General features: G+C 32.5%; 1 protein-coding gene across 3 annotated transcripts; it reads left to right on the forward strand.

Annotated features, from left to right (window-relative positions):
- Nucleotides 1-87: 87 nt before the first annotated feature.
- Nucleotides 88-17,512, forward strand: LKRSDH (lysine ketoglutarate reductase/saccharopine dehydrogenase). 3 transcript variants are annotated; one of them, XR_014879093.1, is made up of 21 exons: nt 1,330-1,512; nt 6,568-6,714; nt 7,003-7,179; nt 7,459-7,611; nt 8,981-9,127; nt 9,662-9,740; nt 10,266-10,393; nt 10,597-10,748; nt 10,961-11,083; nt 11,610-11,781; nt 11,880-11,953; nt 12,058-12,182; nt 12,599-12,833; nt 13,363-13,499; nt 13,650-13,762; nt 14,173-14,341; nt 14,549-14,643; nt 15,201-15,402; nt 15,849-16,025; nt 16,422-16,964; nt 16,996-17,512. XR_014879093.1 is itself a non-coding variant. In XM_085203185.1 (20 exons), exons 1-20 carry the CDS (start codon nt 239-241, stop codon nt 16,538-16,540), a joined length of 2,760 nt encoding a protein of 919 aa, XP_085059311.1. In that variant the 5' UTR covers nt 88-238; the 3' UTR covers nt 16,541-17,512. The 3 variants fall into 3 exon arrangements, 2 of the variants coding, with proteins under 2 accessions (XP_085059311.1, XP_085059310.1); XM_085203185.1 differs by lacking the exon at nt 1,330-1,512 and adding an exon at nt 88-274 and having other exon boundaries at nt 16,422-17,512; XM_085203184.1 differs by having other exon boundaries at nt 16,422-17,512.
- Nucleotides 17,513-17,758: the final 246 nt, after the last annotated feature.

Consider the following 17,758-nt stretch of genomic DNA (forward strand, 5'->3'; position numbering starts at 1 on the left):
ACTTCAGTCCTTTTTTGTCAATGAAATGTCATTTAATTTTTCCACTGAACAATTATCTGTCTACTGAAATATTATCTGTCTACTCAAATATTCTATTATCTAGCTATTCTTTATTTTTGTAAAAACTGCAATTTTTCAGTAGCCATTTCCATTGTTTTTTCCACGGTGGCTTATCCTACTACAGATACAGTGGCTGTACTTCTAATGAAAATTTATCACGCACGGGAGAAATTGCAAAATGGTGTTGATTTATTTGGTGATCACTTACCATCAGGTGACCGCTCGTTTGCTTTGTCTTTTTCCATAAAAATATCCAAAATCTTTGATTGCCTGTAACAATAAAGTTTGTACGATTCATCTTAAAGAGTAGGTACTTTGGTGATAGATGGTAACCAGGGTCTGATGAAAGATATACATAAGAACACGCTAACTAAGCTACGTAATTCCATCAAATTTGTACTTGTATATTTGATTTTCATTTCAGCCTCATACCTAAAGCCGATCTCGAAACTACACGACTAGTTGTCATCGGTATACAATTTTTTTTTATTTAAAAAGGTTATAAAAATATTATCAATGCAAAAAGGAGGTACTTGCTCTAAAACTTACAACTATGAAATCTTCAAGCCCAGCACAGGCCATAGTATGCTCAATGGAGAGGCTTACAATATTTTTACGTTCTTTAAATTTATAAGATTTTTCAAGAGTCACCGCGAATTGCTTTTTCTATCATACACTTTTAAAGAAATACCGTTATTATTTAGGTCTTGAATCAGAATGTTTACTTAGGTATATAAGTTATATAGATGGGCTTAAAATTACGTAAAATAATAAATTCTCAGGGAGCGAGTTGTCCTTTGGGCTGAGTAAATTCCGTCATAAACGTCGTTGAGCGCTTAAGTACGTTACTTAGGTACAGTGGGCGTCTACAGAATCTAGGTAGCTCACTGATGATGAGTGATGGTCGTCACGAGGTCTGTCCCGATGAAGCAAAGTGTCTTTTGATAATAGATATACCTATCAGCCAAAAAAATTGCGTAAATAATTTCAGACTATTCAGTTAAAATATATTATGTAGGTATTCAGCAAAATTTACCTTAATTCTTATTAAATGAGTTTTAATGAGTATAAATACAAAATATATTATATAGCTAAAGAACATTAACGAATCAGATTTTTTTTTAAACTCAATGATAAAATTTTAATTATTGTGTGTGTAGTAAATATGTTGGTTACTCGTTAATCATTGAAGATAAACGTCACGACGATTGTTATGTTTTCAGAAAGTTCGGAATGGGATGATATCGGGATGATAAAATATATGTAGATTACTCATGTACATTATAACGAGCTCAACGGCCGTCTCTTGTGGTTATCAGTTTTCTATAATTAAGTAGTCTTAACAACATTTAAATAATATATTAAATAATATAAACTATGATTTATAAAACAGCAGTTTTTAGTTCTAGAAGTCGAATTTTAAAGAACATTGCGTTTTATTCTACTGCAAAGGTATGTTGTATATTATCTATTATTTAATTATTAAATCTGACAAGATTAAGTGAAACAAGAAATAATTTAAGTGAATCTGAAAAATGCCAAAGGCGCCATACCAAAATATTTTTTTATCTCTAAACTTTATTTAAATATAACTAGTTTTATATACAATATTTAATATAAAAAAAATATTTTAAGTTATATTTGTTAATAGTTCATTACTATGTATGGACTCATATTTATATTTAATAACTTTGAGAATACGGGTATTAAGGGTTACGGATCAGGTCGACTCTTTATAGAGCTCCCTGACACGAACGACATAAGTCGTTCGTGTCAGGGAGTGTCACTTTTACCTTTAAGGACTAAAACCCTAGTGGGAAATTAGGGAAATAAAAATATTATTTCCAATTAAGTATTTATAAAGTTATAAATGGAAGTAAAAAGAAAATCAGTATTTGTTAGTTTTGTAATAAATAATTATTTATGTATGTATACATTGTATTATTGAAAAAGAAATGAGAATAAAATATGCATATACTTGACACATTGCGGCACCTTTGAGTTGAGTTGAATAGTAAGGCTCTTCGGCTTGAGGTCAAACTTATTATTAAGTATATCCAATCCTAACAAAAGAAACTTTTAAATAATTTTTAACAAACTTAAAATTTGTTGTTGTGTATATTCATATTAATCCGCAATCGGTGTTGTGTTTTTTTCCGCTCGACGGCCGCAAGCCGAGAAAAAAACCGCAAAAAAAAACAATTTTCTAATCCAAGTCCAAAAAGTTTCAGTTTAATGAATAAAAAGGATGAAATATATTATTATTGAGGCCTCAATACACATACAAGTCGGGGCGCAGGATCAGATAGTGTGACTGTAAAACCGACTGGTTGTGGGTTCGATCCCCACTCGAAGAGATGAAATATTTATTTATATTTATATTTCCATTTCTTCACCTGGTGCCGAAGCAAAGAGCGGCGAGTTCTGAGACTCAACACGCCTCGCAATGCCTCCATAATTAGGCAGAACGTGGGGAATAAAGAATCTTAACACTAGGTTCCCTCTGCCTACCCCTCTGTGTGCGGGACACAGCGTGAAGCTGATTTATTTATTTTTTCACTAATTCATTGGCTTACGAGTTACAAAGGAAAAGTAGCTTGAAATGGTTCGTGTGAAAGACACGTTTCCAGCTTTTTACTTGGTTGGACACGCTGATGAATGATGATCAAGATTTTCATATAAATATTGTCGTCAATTTTCTAGGTCTCTCGTCTAGGTATTACTTTTAGAACGGTGGTACCCAACAACGCACTTGGTTCTTACCAGAACACAAAAATGAAAATAATTCATTTCTCAGAGTGGAATCGAACACACATCGTCATATTTAAAGTAAAAACCGAAATATTCGGTCTAATCAGATATACCTTGGACCTTACCTAGTTACCCATCTTATCTTTTATTTAATAGAACCCCCAGACTTATTATCAAATTTATATAGGAGTAATTAAATGTATATATTTTTTCCGTAATCTGCATGTTTCGATGGAAACAAAATACCTATTAAATACTTATGATTAATAAATTTATCTTTGTTTATTATATAAGGTAATTTTATCGTTCTTAATCGTACACATTACTCGTATTTCTTATACAAGTATTTAAACTGGATATATGTTAAATAAACGTAATAATAACGAATACCTACTTACTATTGCAACAAAAATGTAAACGTACAGGTTACGTAAAAGAAATCATTTCATTAAAAAACTTGTTTTACTTTTTTAATTTTTTACATCCAATCTTACCTCTTTTTAATTTTAATTTAACTTTTTCATGAAGTGATGATGTGGGAAACAGATGACACCGATAGTTAGACACGAGACGATTCAGATATTGTAAATTCACTGTTTATGTTAGACTAGCTTTTACCTGTGGCTTCGCCTCCTAGGTAAATGGAAATAAGTAGGTAAAGGTTTGTTATGTATTATACATACGTAACTGCCAGACTTAACTATGATCACAGGTGTAGATCCAGTGGGTTACTTCGAAACGATAAATACGAGTAAATATACTATAACATAAAATATAATAGAAAATAGAAATAAATACAGAAAAAAAATATTTTAAGAAAAGATACATTTTAAATAGAATTTTAACACTTGTCAAAAATTTTATGTATAGTCTGGCAAATATGTTATTGATAATGGGAAGCACGCGCGGTAAATTGCGCAGTATATGTATGCGCAGAGAACGTTCGATCAGTGTTACCTGTTATGTTGTTTTACCTCACGCTTAGCAAATCACATTTACCTATACGATAATTAAAATATCTAATCATGTTTATGTTGAAGTAAATTATACAAAACGAAAATTTAATGAGGATATCTAAATATTGCAAAATAATCAGCTGTTTTATACATTGTTGTCGAGAATAAAATCAAGACTAGCCCGAAAAGTATGATAACATTTTTGACTCAATAAATAATTAATCAATTCTAAGCTTCTGCTTATATAACTAATGGCACATGATATTTACGTAGATGTGTATATACACACTTATGTACAATAAACATTCAGTGTGCATAATACAAGCTTATAAACTATGCAATATGAATAAAGAAATATCTGGCAATATTTAAACTTCTTAAAGATTATATAAAAGAAAATAATATTGGGTAAATTATTTCAATAAATTTTGAGGTACAAAAAATGAGAGTGCGGTATCCCTTTGCCATAGTTTGCCATTTGCGTCAGTGTGAGCGCTACGTCCTTACAGGAAATTCGCACCCACACATCTTTAAAGGTACTATCGAGCTCACACTATATTGTTCAAACAAGAATATAATTAATTGTAAACAAAAATGCCTTTTACCGTTTTGATTATTTGCTTTATTATTTGTCAATTTTTATTTTTTACTTTCTTGCATGCATTAATTAACGTTTTAAATAAAACGGTAATAAAATTTTGATTTAATTTGGAGATATAATTTATTAACATAATTTATTTGTTAAGACCTCTATTTCCATTATTTAAAAAATTTTTTACTTACCCATAAGTTGATTTTGCATATTGCCTAACGCCAAAATCTTGTATTTGTTTGCTTGTTTTATATATTAAATTTACTTTTTAAATTTTACTTTTTTTATTGAATTTGGATTGAGAAGATTTGTATGTGGCCGTGGCCTCATTATAGTAATTTAATTCATTTTTTTATTTAATTTTTCAATTTACCATATGTTCATTTTGCATGTTGCTTTGGTGTTTTTTACTAATTTTTATAATATTACTAGAAAAATATGCTCTACTACGCCATTCCGTATATATGATGCTATCATATGATATTATATTCATATTTCATAGTAATGAACTGATAGCGTTGCACTCGACTGTACCGTAGCCCGGTCACACCCCGCAACGATTCCCCGCGAGCCCTTACGGGGAATCGGTCCGGCGTGAGGGGGTGTCTATGTGCAGACATCAAAATACGCTTTCTGCGCAATTTGCCGCGCGTGCTTCCCATTATCAATAACATATTTGCCAGACTATAAGTAAATGTATTAGCTCAATATTGTCCAGTCAAAGTTAAGGGCACCGCAGTAGGTAATAGGATAGGTACTTAGGTAGTCAATGTTTCCCAACGATCCTATGTCTTGGAAAAATATGTTCATGCTTGCAAGTTTGGTTTTATGTTAAAAATATCTCAGAAACTTATTTTTTTCATTGAGATTAGTCACTTTTGGGAAAAATTATTACAAAATTATTTTTGCAAAGTAAAAAAAAACGAATCGATCGGAAATTGAGCATTCTTCATCGGCGATTGTCTAACTCGCAAGAGGTCTTGTGTATACCTACTTCTTTCCAGTAAATCTCGCGAATCGCGCTCCGTTAACACCGCAACTCATGGCAGTGGCGTAGCTAGGGTATTTGGTGCCTGGTGCGGCTTAGGACTTGATGCCCTTTAAAATGCCTTCTAAGGGTCCTTCAAAGTGTCTTCTACTCTCACGTAGATGCCCCTTTCCTTTTGATGCCCGGTGCGACCGCACCGCTCGCACCCCGCTAGCTCGCCACTGACTCATGGCATGGGAAAACGTTGCGGGATATCGCAATACCAAGATTGGGAGCCCTTCTTGAAATAAAAATTATTTTCTTAAATACGAGTATAATTAATAATTGTTGATAGGTACAAAATGGCCATCGCAAAAAATGGCGAATTACCAATTCACAACGGTCTTAATATGAAAGGGCTTAATTATAAAATACAATAAAAACACCTAGACATTTGGATTGGAGATGATGCCGAAAGTGGCCAAAGGGACTGAACTCAACTGAACTAAGAAAGATAGACAGCTCGTATTTAGACTCGTTTGATTTGTCTTGGCGAGTACTTGAAATTAAAATTTAATCGGAAAGCCACCTTATATATAATACTAGTGGACCGGGACGCGGCTACGCCTGCTTGAACTATAAGAATATTTTCGCGTCGGTCATACTCATACTATGCCTCCCGAAGGCTAGGTCATTTCGAATCAGTGACCTCTCCTTAATTATATTTTAGAATGTTATGCAGTAAACCATAAGTTCAATCTAGATAAAATGCTAAAAGTGACTATTATATTTATATTCATAAGGATGAATATCAAAATGTCGCGGTAACGGTCGCGTAGCGACGCGACGGTTGTTATTAACATGGCAGAATAAATTGCATGTCAAATTAGAAAGTACTTTAAAATATATTAGTTTATATGTGTAACGTAATGTTATATAGCCTATAGCACTTCTGAAGAATGCAGCTTTCATACAAAACAAAAACATAGTAAATCGGACCAGTAGATCCAGAGATCTTAGCGTTCAAACAAACAAACAAACAAACTCTTCCGCTTTATTATATTAGTATAGATGGTGGTTTCCGGTTAAATTTATATTTTTATTTCATTTAATAAGTATTTAATTTCCTCGCTCGGTAACGAGGCAACGCGGTGTTGAGCTACGCCGCAATACTTAATACTTTATTATATAACTTATTGTTGTGTAAATGGTATAGGTACTAAATTAAATTATTATTTTAGCCGCGACGTATAATAGCAATTCGTAGAGAAGACCAGTCTGTATGGGAAAGAAGGGCACCTTTTTCACCTACGAATGTCAACCGACTAGTAAGAAATGGCGTCAAAGTAATTGTACAACCGTCCAATCGCAGGGCATATCCCATGCAGGTGAATATTAATTGAGACATATGTATACCTTAAAAGTAACTTTTAATAAGTAACTCTACCACCATAATTAAAGATTTAAATATTTTTTGATATAATTGTTACAATTTAATATGACTTATATATGTATTATAGTATATATACTGTATAATAACTTTTACTACCAGTACAACTTATAAGCAAATAATAGTTATTTGGAATTTAATTATTTAATATATGTAATTATGACTTTTTTGTTTACAATATTTTATAATATTATAATAATATTTTTAAATTTATTTTTATTTTAAGTCATATATAAACGCTGGTGCAGTGATTCAAGAAGATATAAGTGAAGCTGGTGTAATATTTGGTGTGAAACAGACTCCTATAGACTTACTCATACCGAATAAGACGTATTGTTTTTTTTCTCACACCATTAAGGCCCAGGAAGCAAATATGCCTATGTTAGACGCTATTTTAGCAAAGGTAAGATAAAATAATAGTTACCTAATTCTAGTATTAATTAAAGTAGCTGTTGCGGTAGTTTGATAAATTATTGCTTGTAGATAGGCCCACGGCCACAAAAATAATTTTAGTAGAAAAAAGTTAAGATTGATTTTCGAGAAAAAAGTATCGATAATAAAGGCATCGCAAAAACTATAAAAGAAATATTTCTACAAAGAGGTTAATGAGGAGTGAATCTAATAATGTATAATTATAGTGTAATATAGAAAAGACAATTTAAGTTTTAATGACTACTTTTAGAACATCCGTCTCATTGATTATGAAAAATTAATGGATAACGCCGGCAACCGCGTCGTGGCCTTTGGAAAGTATGCAGGTGTGGCGGGTATGATCAATATTTTACATGGACTTGGTCTCCGTCTCCTTGCATTGGGTCACCATACGCCATTCATGGTAAACATATTGCATCGTCTGTCTTTCCAATTATAGTAGTATTGAGACTGTAGTGGCGCAGAGGAACAAACGTGCAACTGTAAACGCGACGGTCATAGATCAATTCCCGCTAAGAGGATTAAAATCGACAGCTAATTCAATATGTAATATTTTCATATCCTCCCTCTGGTGGAGGAACAGACGCGGAGTTAAGTTTCGCCACTCAACACGTAATTTTTCAAGAATTCGGCAGAAAGAGGGAAACGGAGTATCATAACACTAGATTTCATCTGCTTCTCCTGCTATGTGCGTAATACAGTATTAAACTAAAAAAAATAGTATACTACAATATAATATACTATATCTTACTAGTGGACCCGGACGCGGCTACGCCTGCTTCAACTATTAGAATATTTATTAAATATATTCATGAAGTTATTTTCAATTCTCAATAGAATTAGTAAGAAAATATAAGCTCAAATAATCAAAAAGAATAATAAGTAGATACACATTATTAGAAAAAATTATCTGAGTTATTGAAACGAACCAACAAAAGGATTAAAAGTAACTAAAGGATAGGTACTCTTAATATTAGAAAAAGTACCTAAAGTTTTCCGTACGTGCGTACATAGATATCGACTCTACGAAATAACTAAACATTTCTCTCTATTAAGTAGGATAAATTTAGCGGGCAATATCAAATAAAATAAGAAGAGAATCAAAGTGTATTTTAAATTAATTATAAACAACAAATAAAGTTCGAAAATGTATGAAAATTTATAAAACCGTCAACGTCATCTGCCCGTTCGCGTCGGTCATACTATGCCGCCCGTAGGCTAGGTAATTTGGAATCAGTGACATCTCCTTAATTATTTATTAGTATGTTATACAGTAAACTATAATTTCAATCTAGATAAAATGCTAAAAGTGACTATTATATTTATTTTCATAAGGATGAATATCAAAACGTCGCGGTAGCGGTCGCGTAGCAACGACGGTTGTTATTAACATGGCAGAATAAATTGCATGTTAAATTAGAATGTACTTTAAAATATATTAGTATATATGTGTAATGTAATGTTATATAGCCTATAGCACTTCTGAAGAATGCAGCTTTCATACAAAACAAAAACAATGAAAATCGGACCAGTAGATCCAGAGATCTTAGCGTTCAAACAAACAAACAAACAAACAAAGAAACAAACAAACAAACAAACAAACAAACAAACTCTTCCGCTTTATTATATTAGTATAGATTTTAAAAAACATACTATTTGTTATTTACCTTATTCAAAAATGGATTTAGGGATCTATTTTATTTTAACCCAAATCTGACAACAATTAATTAATTTTTAAACATCATAATCAATATTTTTTTTTTTCTAATCAGCATGTAGGTCCAGCACATAATTATCGAAATTCGAGCATGGCTCGTCAAGCAATACGCGACGCAGGTTATGAAGTCGCCATGGGAATGATGCCAAAATCACTGGGTCCTCTTACATTTGTTTTTACAGGATCCGGGAATGTTTCACAGGTAGGTATGTTAAGCGACATACTTATTTTCGCAAATTTATTTGATTGTCATTTCCAAATCAGTTTGAGAGTAGTTCATTGAACAGAAAGTAGGTATATTGAGCGATGCGAACGTAAGTATATTCCCTAATTTAATAAATATTCTAAATCGGATTTAAATCACAAGAAAAATAATAATGATTATAAAAAACTTCTTTCTTAAACTTTCCCTTATTTAAGAGACGTCGCGTGGTGTTTTAGTTGTAACGAAAACGGTTCTTTTTATCTAGATTAAATAATTGAAAAATGACGTAATTTTTATTATGTTTTTTTGTATATGACATTTATCTAAGGTATGTATATTTATTATTTACTAACGAAAAAAATCCTTATCAATCAAAGATAAATACGTAAATTGGGTTGAATAATAAATATAAATTTAAACTAATCACAAATATGGAAATTTAAACTACTTATCTATAAATTCTGTTTTCTTTTTCTGAATTTGTATATAATTCCTTCGATTTCACTAATAGTAAAAAAATATAATTATAAGGGAAGTCAAGAAATATTTCAAGAATTACCTCACGAATACGTGCCTCCCGAAATGTTGAGAAAAGTTGCCGAACACGGCAGTAAGTAGCCATACATTTTTTTCTTTCCTTAAACATTAATATATTTACTCTCAATATTTATCAACAGTCACTTGCAACACACATACATAATAAATTAATATTGATAATGTTTCAGATAAAATTGTTTGTACAAATATTTGTTTATTCCACTGATTTTCCATTATGTACTTAAAATAATAAAAGATAACTTAAGTAATATTGGTACGCTATTTTTTATGTTTAAAAATTATGTTTATGTTATTATGTTTTTATTTTAAGTCTTTTCTCTCATAAATAGATTTTTCCACATTTTTATTCATAAAATCTTGTCAACAAAATGACTATAACAATAGACTCAACTTGTAATGAGAAGGTCCGTCTGACTCCAATAGAAAAAAAATATATTTTTATTTTTGGCTATAATTTTTTTTTGCCATAATTTAAAATACAAATACAATACAATACAAAATATTTGTACTTTCTGAAAACTTAAATTCGACAACGTTACATTATTAATTTGATTTACTTGTTTTGCTGTTTTGTTAGGTCCAAATAAAATTTATGGTTGTGAAGTTCGGCGACGTCACCACTTAGTAAGAAAAAATGGAGGAGGTTATGATCCTGAAGAATATGAGGAACATCCCGATAGATACGTGTCTACTTTCGCTCAGACGGTAACCCATTAAAATATTTAAATAATAATTATAGGTGGCTTAAAGGTTTTTTTATATTTAATATATATGTATATTATATTTAAAAAAGACCTTTAAGTCAAAAGCAACACAAAGATGAAACATTGTTGATGTTGACTTTAGCACTTATATACATATAACGTTATTTTTAGTTAAATTAAAATGTTTATTAATTCCTTCCATAGATTGCACCATATACCTCTGTATTAGTTAACTGCATATACTGGGCGGTGGACAGTCCCAAATTATTAACAATACCTGACGCTAAGCACCTACTCATGCCCTCGAATACGCCCTGGCTCCCAAAGAGCATTGGCGCGCCGGCTTTACCCCATAGGTAAGAATATCTATTTACTTATACAACAATCATAATTAGCCTCAAAATAAAGATAACATACTTTTCCTTATAGTCCAATTTATCAGTAGATATAGATATGCAATTTTTAAAACGTACATATATTTAGATATACACAAGTAGGTATTTGTTGTTTCCTATATTACTTATCTTTTTATCAATATATCATGAAACTAATCTGTGTGTTATGACAGAATGCTGGCAATTTGCGATATATCAGCGGACCCTGGTGGCTCGATCGAATTTATGAATGAGTGCACGACTATCGACACACCCTTTTGTCTTTACGATGCCGATAGAAACAAAGACACTAAAAGGTAATTTTTATAAGGTTTTATTATTGTTGTAGAATAGAAATAATGATAGCGCAATAACAGGTCTATCAAGATTTACTGCAATTTAATTATCTTACTTAGTTTGTTGCAATATTTATATATTACAGGCCATACGAGTGAATAAGGTGAGTGTCCGATACACATCTAATATACTATGCAATATTATTTATAGATACAAACATGCAATCGTCGCAATAAGATTTTATAAACGACATTACATTATTTGTATATGTTTGTAAGTTCAGTTTAAGAGTAGACGTTCACTACAGTTAACTATAAATCTTTGAAACGACACTAGCGACATCTAGTAATTTTGCCACGTCATTGTGTAAAGAGTATTTAATCAATATAAAATTAAAGAATGTTGATAGCAAATTCGTTTTAGGGAATAATCTTGATTTTCAATAATTTTGAATTACGCCAAATTTCTATTTAACCGGCGGTATGATAAGTTTTTTACTTACTCACTTTAAGTAAAGCATTTTAAGCACTATTGTATTTTTCTCAGTTTCAAAGGTCCAGGTGTGCTTGTGTGCTCAATAGATAACATGCCAACGCAGTTGCCGCGGGAATCCACGGATTTCTTTGGCGATTTGCTTTATCCCTACGCCGAAGATATTATGAGCTCAGATGCTTCACAACCACTTGAAGAACATAACTTCTCTCCCGTTGTTCAAGGCGTAAGTTAATTAAAATTAAAACGCAAGTTATTATTTTATATATTAACGTATTTATTATTATTCTTTTATATTTTTTATTAAAATATTTTAAATTATAGGCTATTATTACAAGTAACGGAAAGCTAACTCAATCGTACGAATACATTAATGAGCTTCGCATGGCAAATACTAAGTAAGTAATTAATAACTAAGTATGACATATTTTTAAATTGAACCTTTGGCATCAATGGACAATTTCGAAAGAATTGGAACTTTATAATATTTGTATTTTTTTAGCCGATCACGACACAAAGTAGAGGGTAACGACCAACAAAATCACGTGGTTATCCTGGGGAGTGGCTTGGTCTCTGCACCCGTCGTGGAATACTTAGCTAGGGACAAGAACGTTGCTGTTACAATTGGTTTGTTTTATATTTGCTTAAATTTTGTACTCATGCTTTTTTATAACATACGTACAAAATATCTCTCAACTAAATAGACAAAAAAACTTTAAAATAAACTTTTATATGTAAGTACGTACGTAATAAAAATGTCGCCCACGAAGCCGTCCGTACCATTAGCCATAAAACGAATATTTCCTTTATTCTGTACTTTAGTATTTGTTGTTATAGTGGCAACAAAAATACATCATCTGTGACAATTTCAACTGTGTACCTATCACGGTTCATGAGATACAGCCTGTTGCGACAGACGGACAGACAGAGGGGCAGACAACGACTTCTTAGTTAGGAAGGACCGGAACCCTAAAAACGAGCAATTTTGTAACATTGTATTGCATGTATTATGTCTTGTTATATATTTACATGAGGATTTTTAGCATCGCAAGTAAAAGAAGAAGCAGACGCTCTAGCGGAAAAATATGGCGTACATTCCCAATACTTACAAGCAAATGACGAGAACGCTCTCAGATCGCTCGCGTCGCAGGCGAGGCTCGTGGTGTCCCTGCTGCCGTACGACCTGCACGGCGCCGTCGCCAGGGCCTGCGTCGGCGCGGGCGCGCATATGGTCACCGCGTCCTATGTCCGTCCCGAAGTGCAAGAGCTACATGATGCGTAAGTAGTCAAATACTAAATATTGCTAAAATCTATATTTCAACCATAAAATTCTACACAAATGAAAAAAACATTAAATATAAAAGTAAGAGAAAAATAACGAGCATTAAATGAGAATAGTCTTGTTCAATAATTTTAAAAAACATTAAAAATTCTAACTGTACAACATATAGAATATATAATGGAGAATGGAAAACTTTACTTTAATAAAATTGAAACAACCGTGCGAAATGCAAATACAGCCTCCTTAGCACTAAGGCTCTTTCTCTGGTAAGAAAAAGTCATTGACTTCCGGCGCATGGTTTTGAATTCGGGCCAAAAGATTATAAAGGAGTGTCTATACAACTATACACTGCGCTGCTTATTCTGTTACGTGCATCCCACTGCATACACTTAGTACAATAATTGAAAGCGTGAAACAAACAGCTCAATATAAAAAGCAACATTTGATTCTTACCAAGTACCTATCTAAATCTACCTATTACCTATTTATCGTAATTCTTTTAAATATTTTATAAAATGTTTACAGGGCTAAAGATGCGAGAATAACATTGCTGAATGAAGTCGGCTTAGACCCCGGTATCGATCACTTGCTCGCTTTGGAATGTATCCATGACGTTCAAAGTCACGGCGGCAGAGTCGATTCGTTCGTTTCTTATTGCGGAGGTATTTTGATACATTTTTTTATTAAATCAAGTATTGCAAGAGAGAGAGAAAGATCGTCATTTTGTACATTTTAATACCATTGCACCTTGTATTCTTCTTACCAATTAAATGTGTGTGCCTACTATGTATTATACTTACAATATTTTGCAGGATTACCAGCTCCAGAATTTAGCGATAATGCTCTACGATATAAGTTCTCCTGGAGTCCGCGAGGAGTCTTACTAAATACAATATCAGGAGCTAAATACCTTAGCAAAGGCCAGGTAGAATAATATTTAAAAAAAATAATATACCTACTTTAAAATTGTATTAGTTACGTTCTATCGAAATTATTGCATTTCAACTGCACAATGATTAATAAATAGAATATATTTCTGTTTGTTTTGTTGGATCTACATAAGCACTGGTTCAATTGAAAAAAAAATGTTTGTAAGCCCGCCTATCGAGGAAGGCTATATTAGGCTATATTATATTATGCTAGGCTAAATTATATTATGTTAAAAGTTATAGAATTAGAGAAAAATAAAAGATGTTGAAAAAACGGAAGAATTCGAGAACTTCCGTGCATGCGCTGTGCAAACCGTTAAATCTACGCAAGATTTTTTTAAAATTCTGTGCGTATATTCTATTACAGTTAAACACTACACTTAGTATATCTTTGTTTTTTAAATAGGCAGTAGAGGTTTTGGGGGGTGGAGAACTCATGTCCGTTGCACGTGAACTTGACTTCTTGCCAGGCTTCGCTTTTGAAGGTTTCCCTAATAGAGACAGCACTATTTATTCATCACTGTATGGTATCGAAGACGCTCATACTATGTTCCGTGGAACACTCCGTTATAAAGGTTTGAAAGAAGTTTTATAAATTTTGTTATCTAATTACTATAAGTTAATTAAAAGATATCTTTAGCAATTCATAAAATAAATTAAAATAACGGTAAAAAATAATAAGCAATATCTTACGCTCTACCTACTTCTCTACAATTAATTTAAATAAAGACGATCGGTTACAATAGAATAATAAATACAATTTAAGAAAAATAAATATTTAGGATTTGCTGAAACAATGAAGGCGATGCAGCTTTTTGGATTTGTAGACCCCAATCCGCACCCATCTCTACACCCTGAGGGACCGGAGATTACGTGGGTGAGTACAGAGATCCACATTTTTGTTTACTTTACCTAGAAATTACTTACTTTTCAAAACTTATTCTTTTTTTAGTTTCACGCTGTGTTCCGCATATGACTGGGTAGGCAGAGAGAACTAGTTTGAAGATACTCTGTTTCTTACTGTCCAGATAATATTCGAGAGAGACATTGCGTGTTGAAAGACAAAACTCACCGTCGCGTTTTGTCTAATTTCCAGAAGGGGGAAATCAAAATTCCTTTCCCCAATGTAAATCGAACCCACAATCGTCACATTTACAATCATACACTGCGACACGACGGTTACTATGAGGTTTATTTACATAATATAATTATACTCGTATATTAATTACGCTTAAAAGTGTTACCGCCGATCTGTATAATTTAGATATTTTATATAATATCTTCACATTGTATAAAGTATTATGAATATTATTGCCCATTACCTATTTTACTTAGTTAATGAATACAATACTGAGGATTGTATAGAGAGTACCTGCTGTTTCATCGGTGGTAAAATAAATGTTTTAGAGGCGTTTATTTATTCTTATTCGACAGCAACAATTTGCATGTGAACTACTTGGATTGATTGATCAATCGATCTTTTATGAGAATCTCAAGACTCGGTTAGCAGAGCGCATCGGCGCTACCGGAGCTCAGGCCATAGAGTCGCTCGGGCTACTCAGCGACGAGCCTGTCGTCAAACGCAATACGCCTTTGGACACTATAAGCCATTATCTCGGCAAAAAACTGGAACTGGGTAATCATTTTCTATTTAAAAAAATATTTAAGTTACTATTTACTTTACTATTTGAATTAGAGAAATCGTAAGTACAACTGATTTTTTATTATCAGAATATACTTTTATTAAATTAGTGAATCAATTTTACATTTTTAAATATAAATTATTATAAAAAAGATACATTTAAAAATATAAAAAACCACTCTTCCTAGGGCGGGACAAGGGTCCAAGCCATCGGTGGCTAGGGCTCCAGAGAGAGGAACCGCCGCACAATACGTGCCGTCTCAAGTAATACTGCCTTCTGTATCCGGTTCTTGATCCAACACCTAAGCGATAGCCTCTTAAGGTGTTGGTCGAGGCTTTTGGCTATTAAACCGTTTTTATTGTTTTTTATTATTATTATTATGATTGCCAACGTAGTTATAATTATGTTATATTTTATATGTTCCGTTTTACTTTAATAGAAAAAGATGAAACCGACTTCGTAGTTCTTCGACATGAGATAGGTGTTACTTGGAGCGACGGTAAGAAAGAACGACGGGAAGTGACAATGACGGTGCGCGGCGACCCCGCCTCGCACACCGCCATGGCGAGGACCGTGGGTCTTCCCACTGCTATTGCCGCTAAGATGGTGCTCGATGGTAATTTCAGTCAAAAGTTGTATTTTTCAGTAAAATATTGCCAAATGCATTGAATGTAATAAGTCAAAAATTCGTTCGAGTTCGAGTTCTTATCAGTTAAATTGCTATGGACGATATGATAAGACCCATATATTGTACACACCTTATAGTATTGTGTATATTATTTTATTTTTTGCTTCCCTACCCTACTGGTATGGCATTCTACTCTTCGCACTACACATATTTTAGAAATATTATTTCTTCGTCTTAGATGGCGCCTGGCGGTATCTGTTAACGCGCTTTATATATAACTAATATCGTTGTCATTCCGTCGATTGGTACTCAAACGAACAATCCAACCTCGTCGGTGTCAAAGTTATAGAGAAATATCTGGTAATGTCCATATTAATATTTCAGGTGAAATCCAACAACGCGGTGTAGTCTTACCATTTGCTCCCGTAGTGTATAAATCACTTCTATCGAGGCTCCGCGCTGAAGGTATCACCGCCAGAGAAGTTGTTAAACCAATAAATTAATATAATCCCAATAAAAATTATGACTATTGACTGAATATCTTTACATCTTAACAATGTGTTGAGTTAAAAAATATAATTGGATTTAACATAGGAATATGCTAAGATGTGACTAAACGGAATTAAAATTTATAATAAGTACTATTGTAAATATTTTTACAGTTAGGTAAAAAACAGTTCACGAGGCCTAAGTTGAGATTTACATTCGTGTGAGTGATTGTAAAAGTAAAAGTTCCAAGAAATATATTTTTCAAAATGAAATTTATTATTAGAAATGTGGATACACATTGTGTTCCCGATTTTTTTTTACTGCTTGGTCTCTTACATTTTTTTCATTTTGTCTTAACTTTATCTTTTAATTTAATATGTAGTGCATAAAAATAAAATATTAAGAATTAAAAATGTGTCGCTCCACATTTGTAGACCGGTTGTCAACAAGGAATATAAACCTCTTTTAGGCTAAGCAAGACATACGCCGCACTTGACGGCCGACGTTACACTTACTCGTACATTATATTTGAACACTTACACTAATGCAAAGCTCAACTTAGAGCTCTCGGACTGCGCATGTACTATTATTATTGTAGAATCAAATAAATCAACTTCTCACTGGATCCCGCACACGGCACGGTAGGCAGAGGGAACCTAGTGTTAAGACACTCTGTTCCACTTTCCGCCAAATTTTGGAGGCATTACGTGTCGAATAGTGAAAAAAGTAGATCAGTCGATTTTTAAAATATTTTCCGAAGTGGAATGGAAATATATATTTAAATGTATATTTCCATTTCACTTCGGAAACCACTTCGGACTCGAGTGGGAATCGAACCCACAACCAGTCGATTTTGTAGCACACTTTGTGCCCCTGCGCCACGACTGGCCTTAATCATTGTATAATAATGTTAAATATTTAAAGTTGTTATATAACATCTATAACAAGGTATACTTAAGTTGAAATACATTTATGATGATTTAAAAGTTCTTGTTTTATTTAATTTACATAATCTATACGTATTTTTATAGGTATATATATATAAATTTAAAACGCCTTGTTCCTATAACTGTAAGGTACAACACCCATCAAAGGTTTTTTTTATTAAAAAAATATTTGTAAAAAATTGAAGTGTCTATTAAAATGCCTATTTACTGTACAATACAATACTTTGTATATGCTCTTAACAGCCTTTGGTATGTAAAAAAAATATTTATTTAGTTTTTGACTTC

The sequence above is a fragment of the Heliconius melpomene genome, chromosome 19 (genome assembly GCF_056956725.1).
Source record: "Heliconius melpomene rosina isolate 202511_hmr_F chromosome 19, ASM5695672v1, whole genome shotgun sequence".
Lineage (NCBI taxonomy): Eukaryota > Metazoa > Arthropoda > Insecta > Lepidoptera > Nymphalidae > Heliconius > Heliconius melpomene.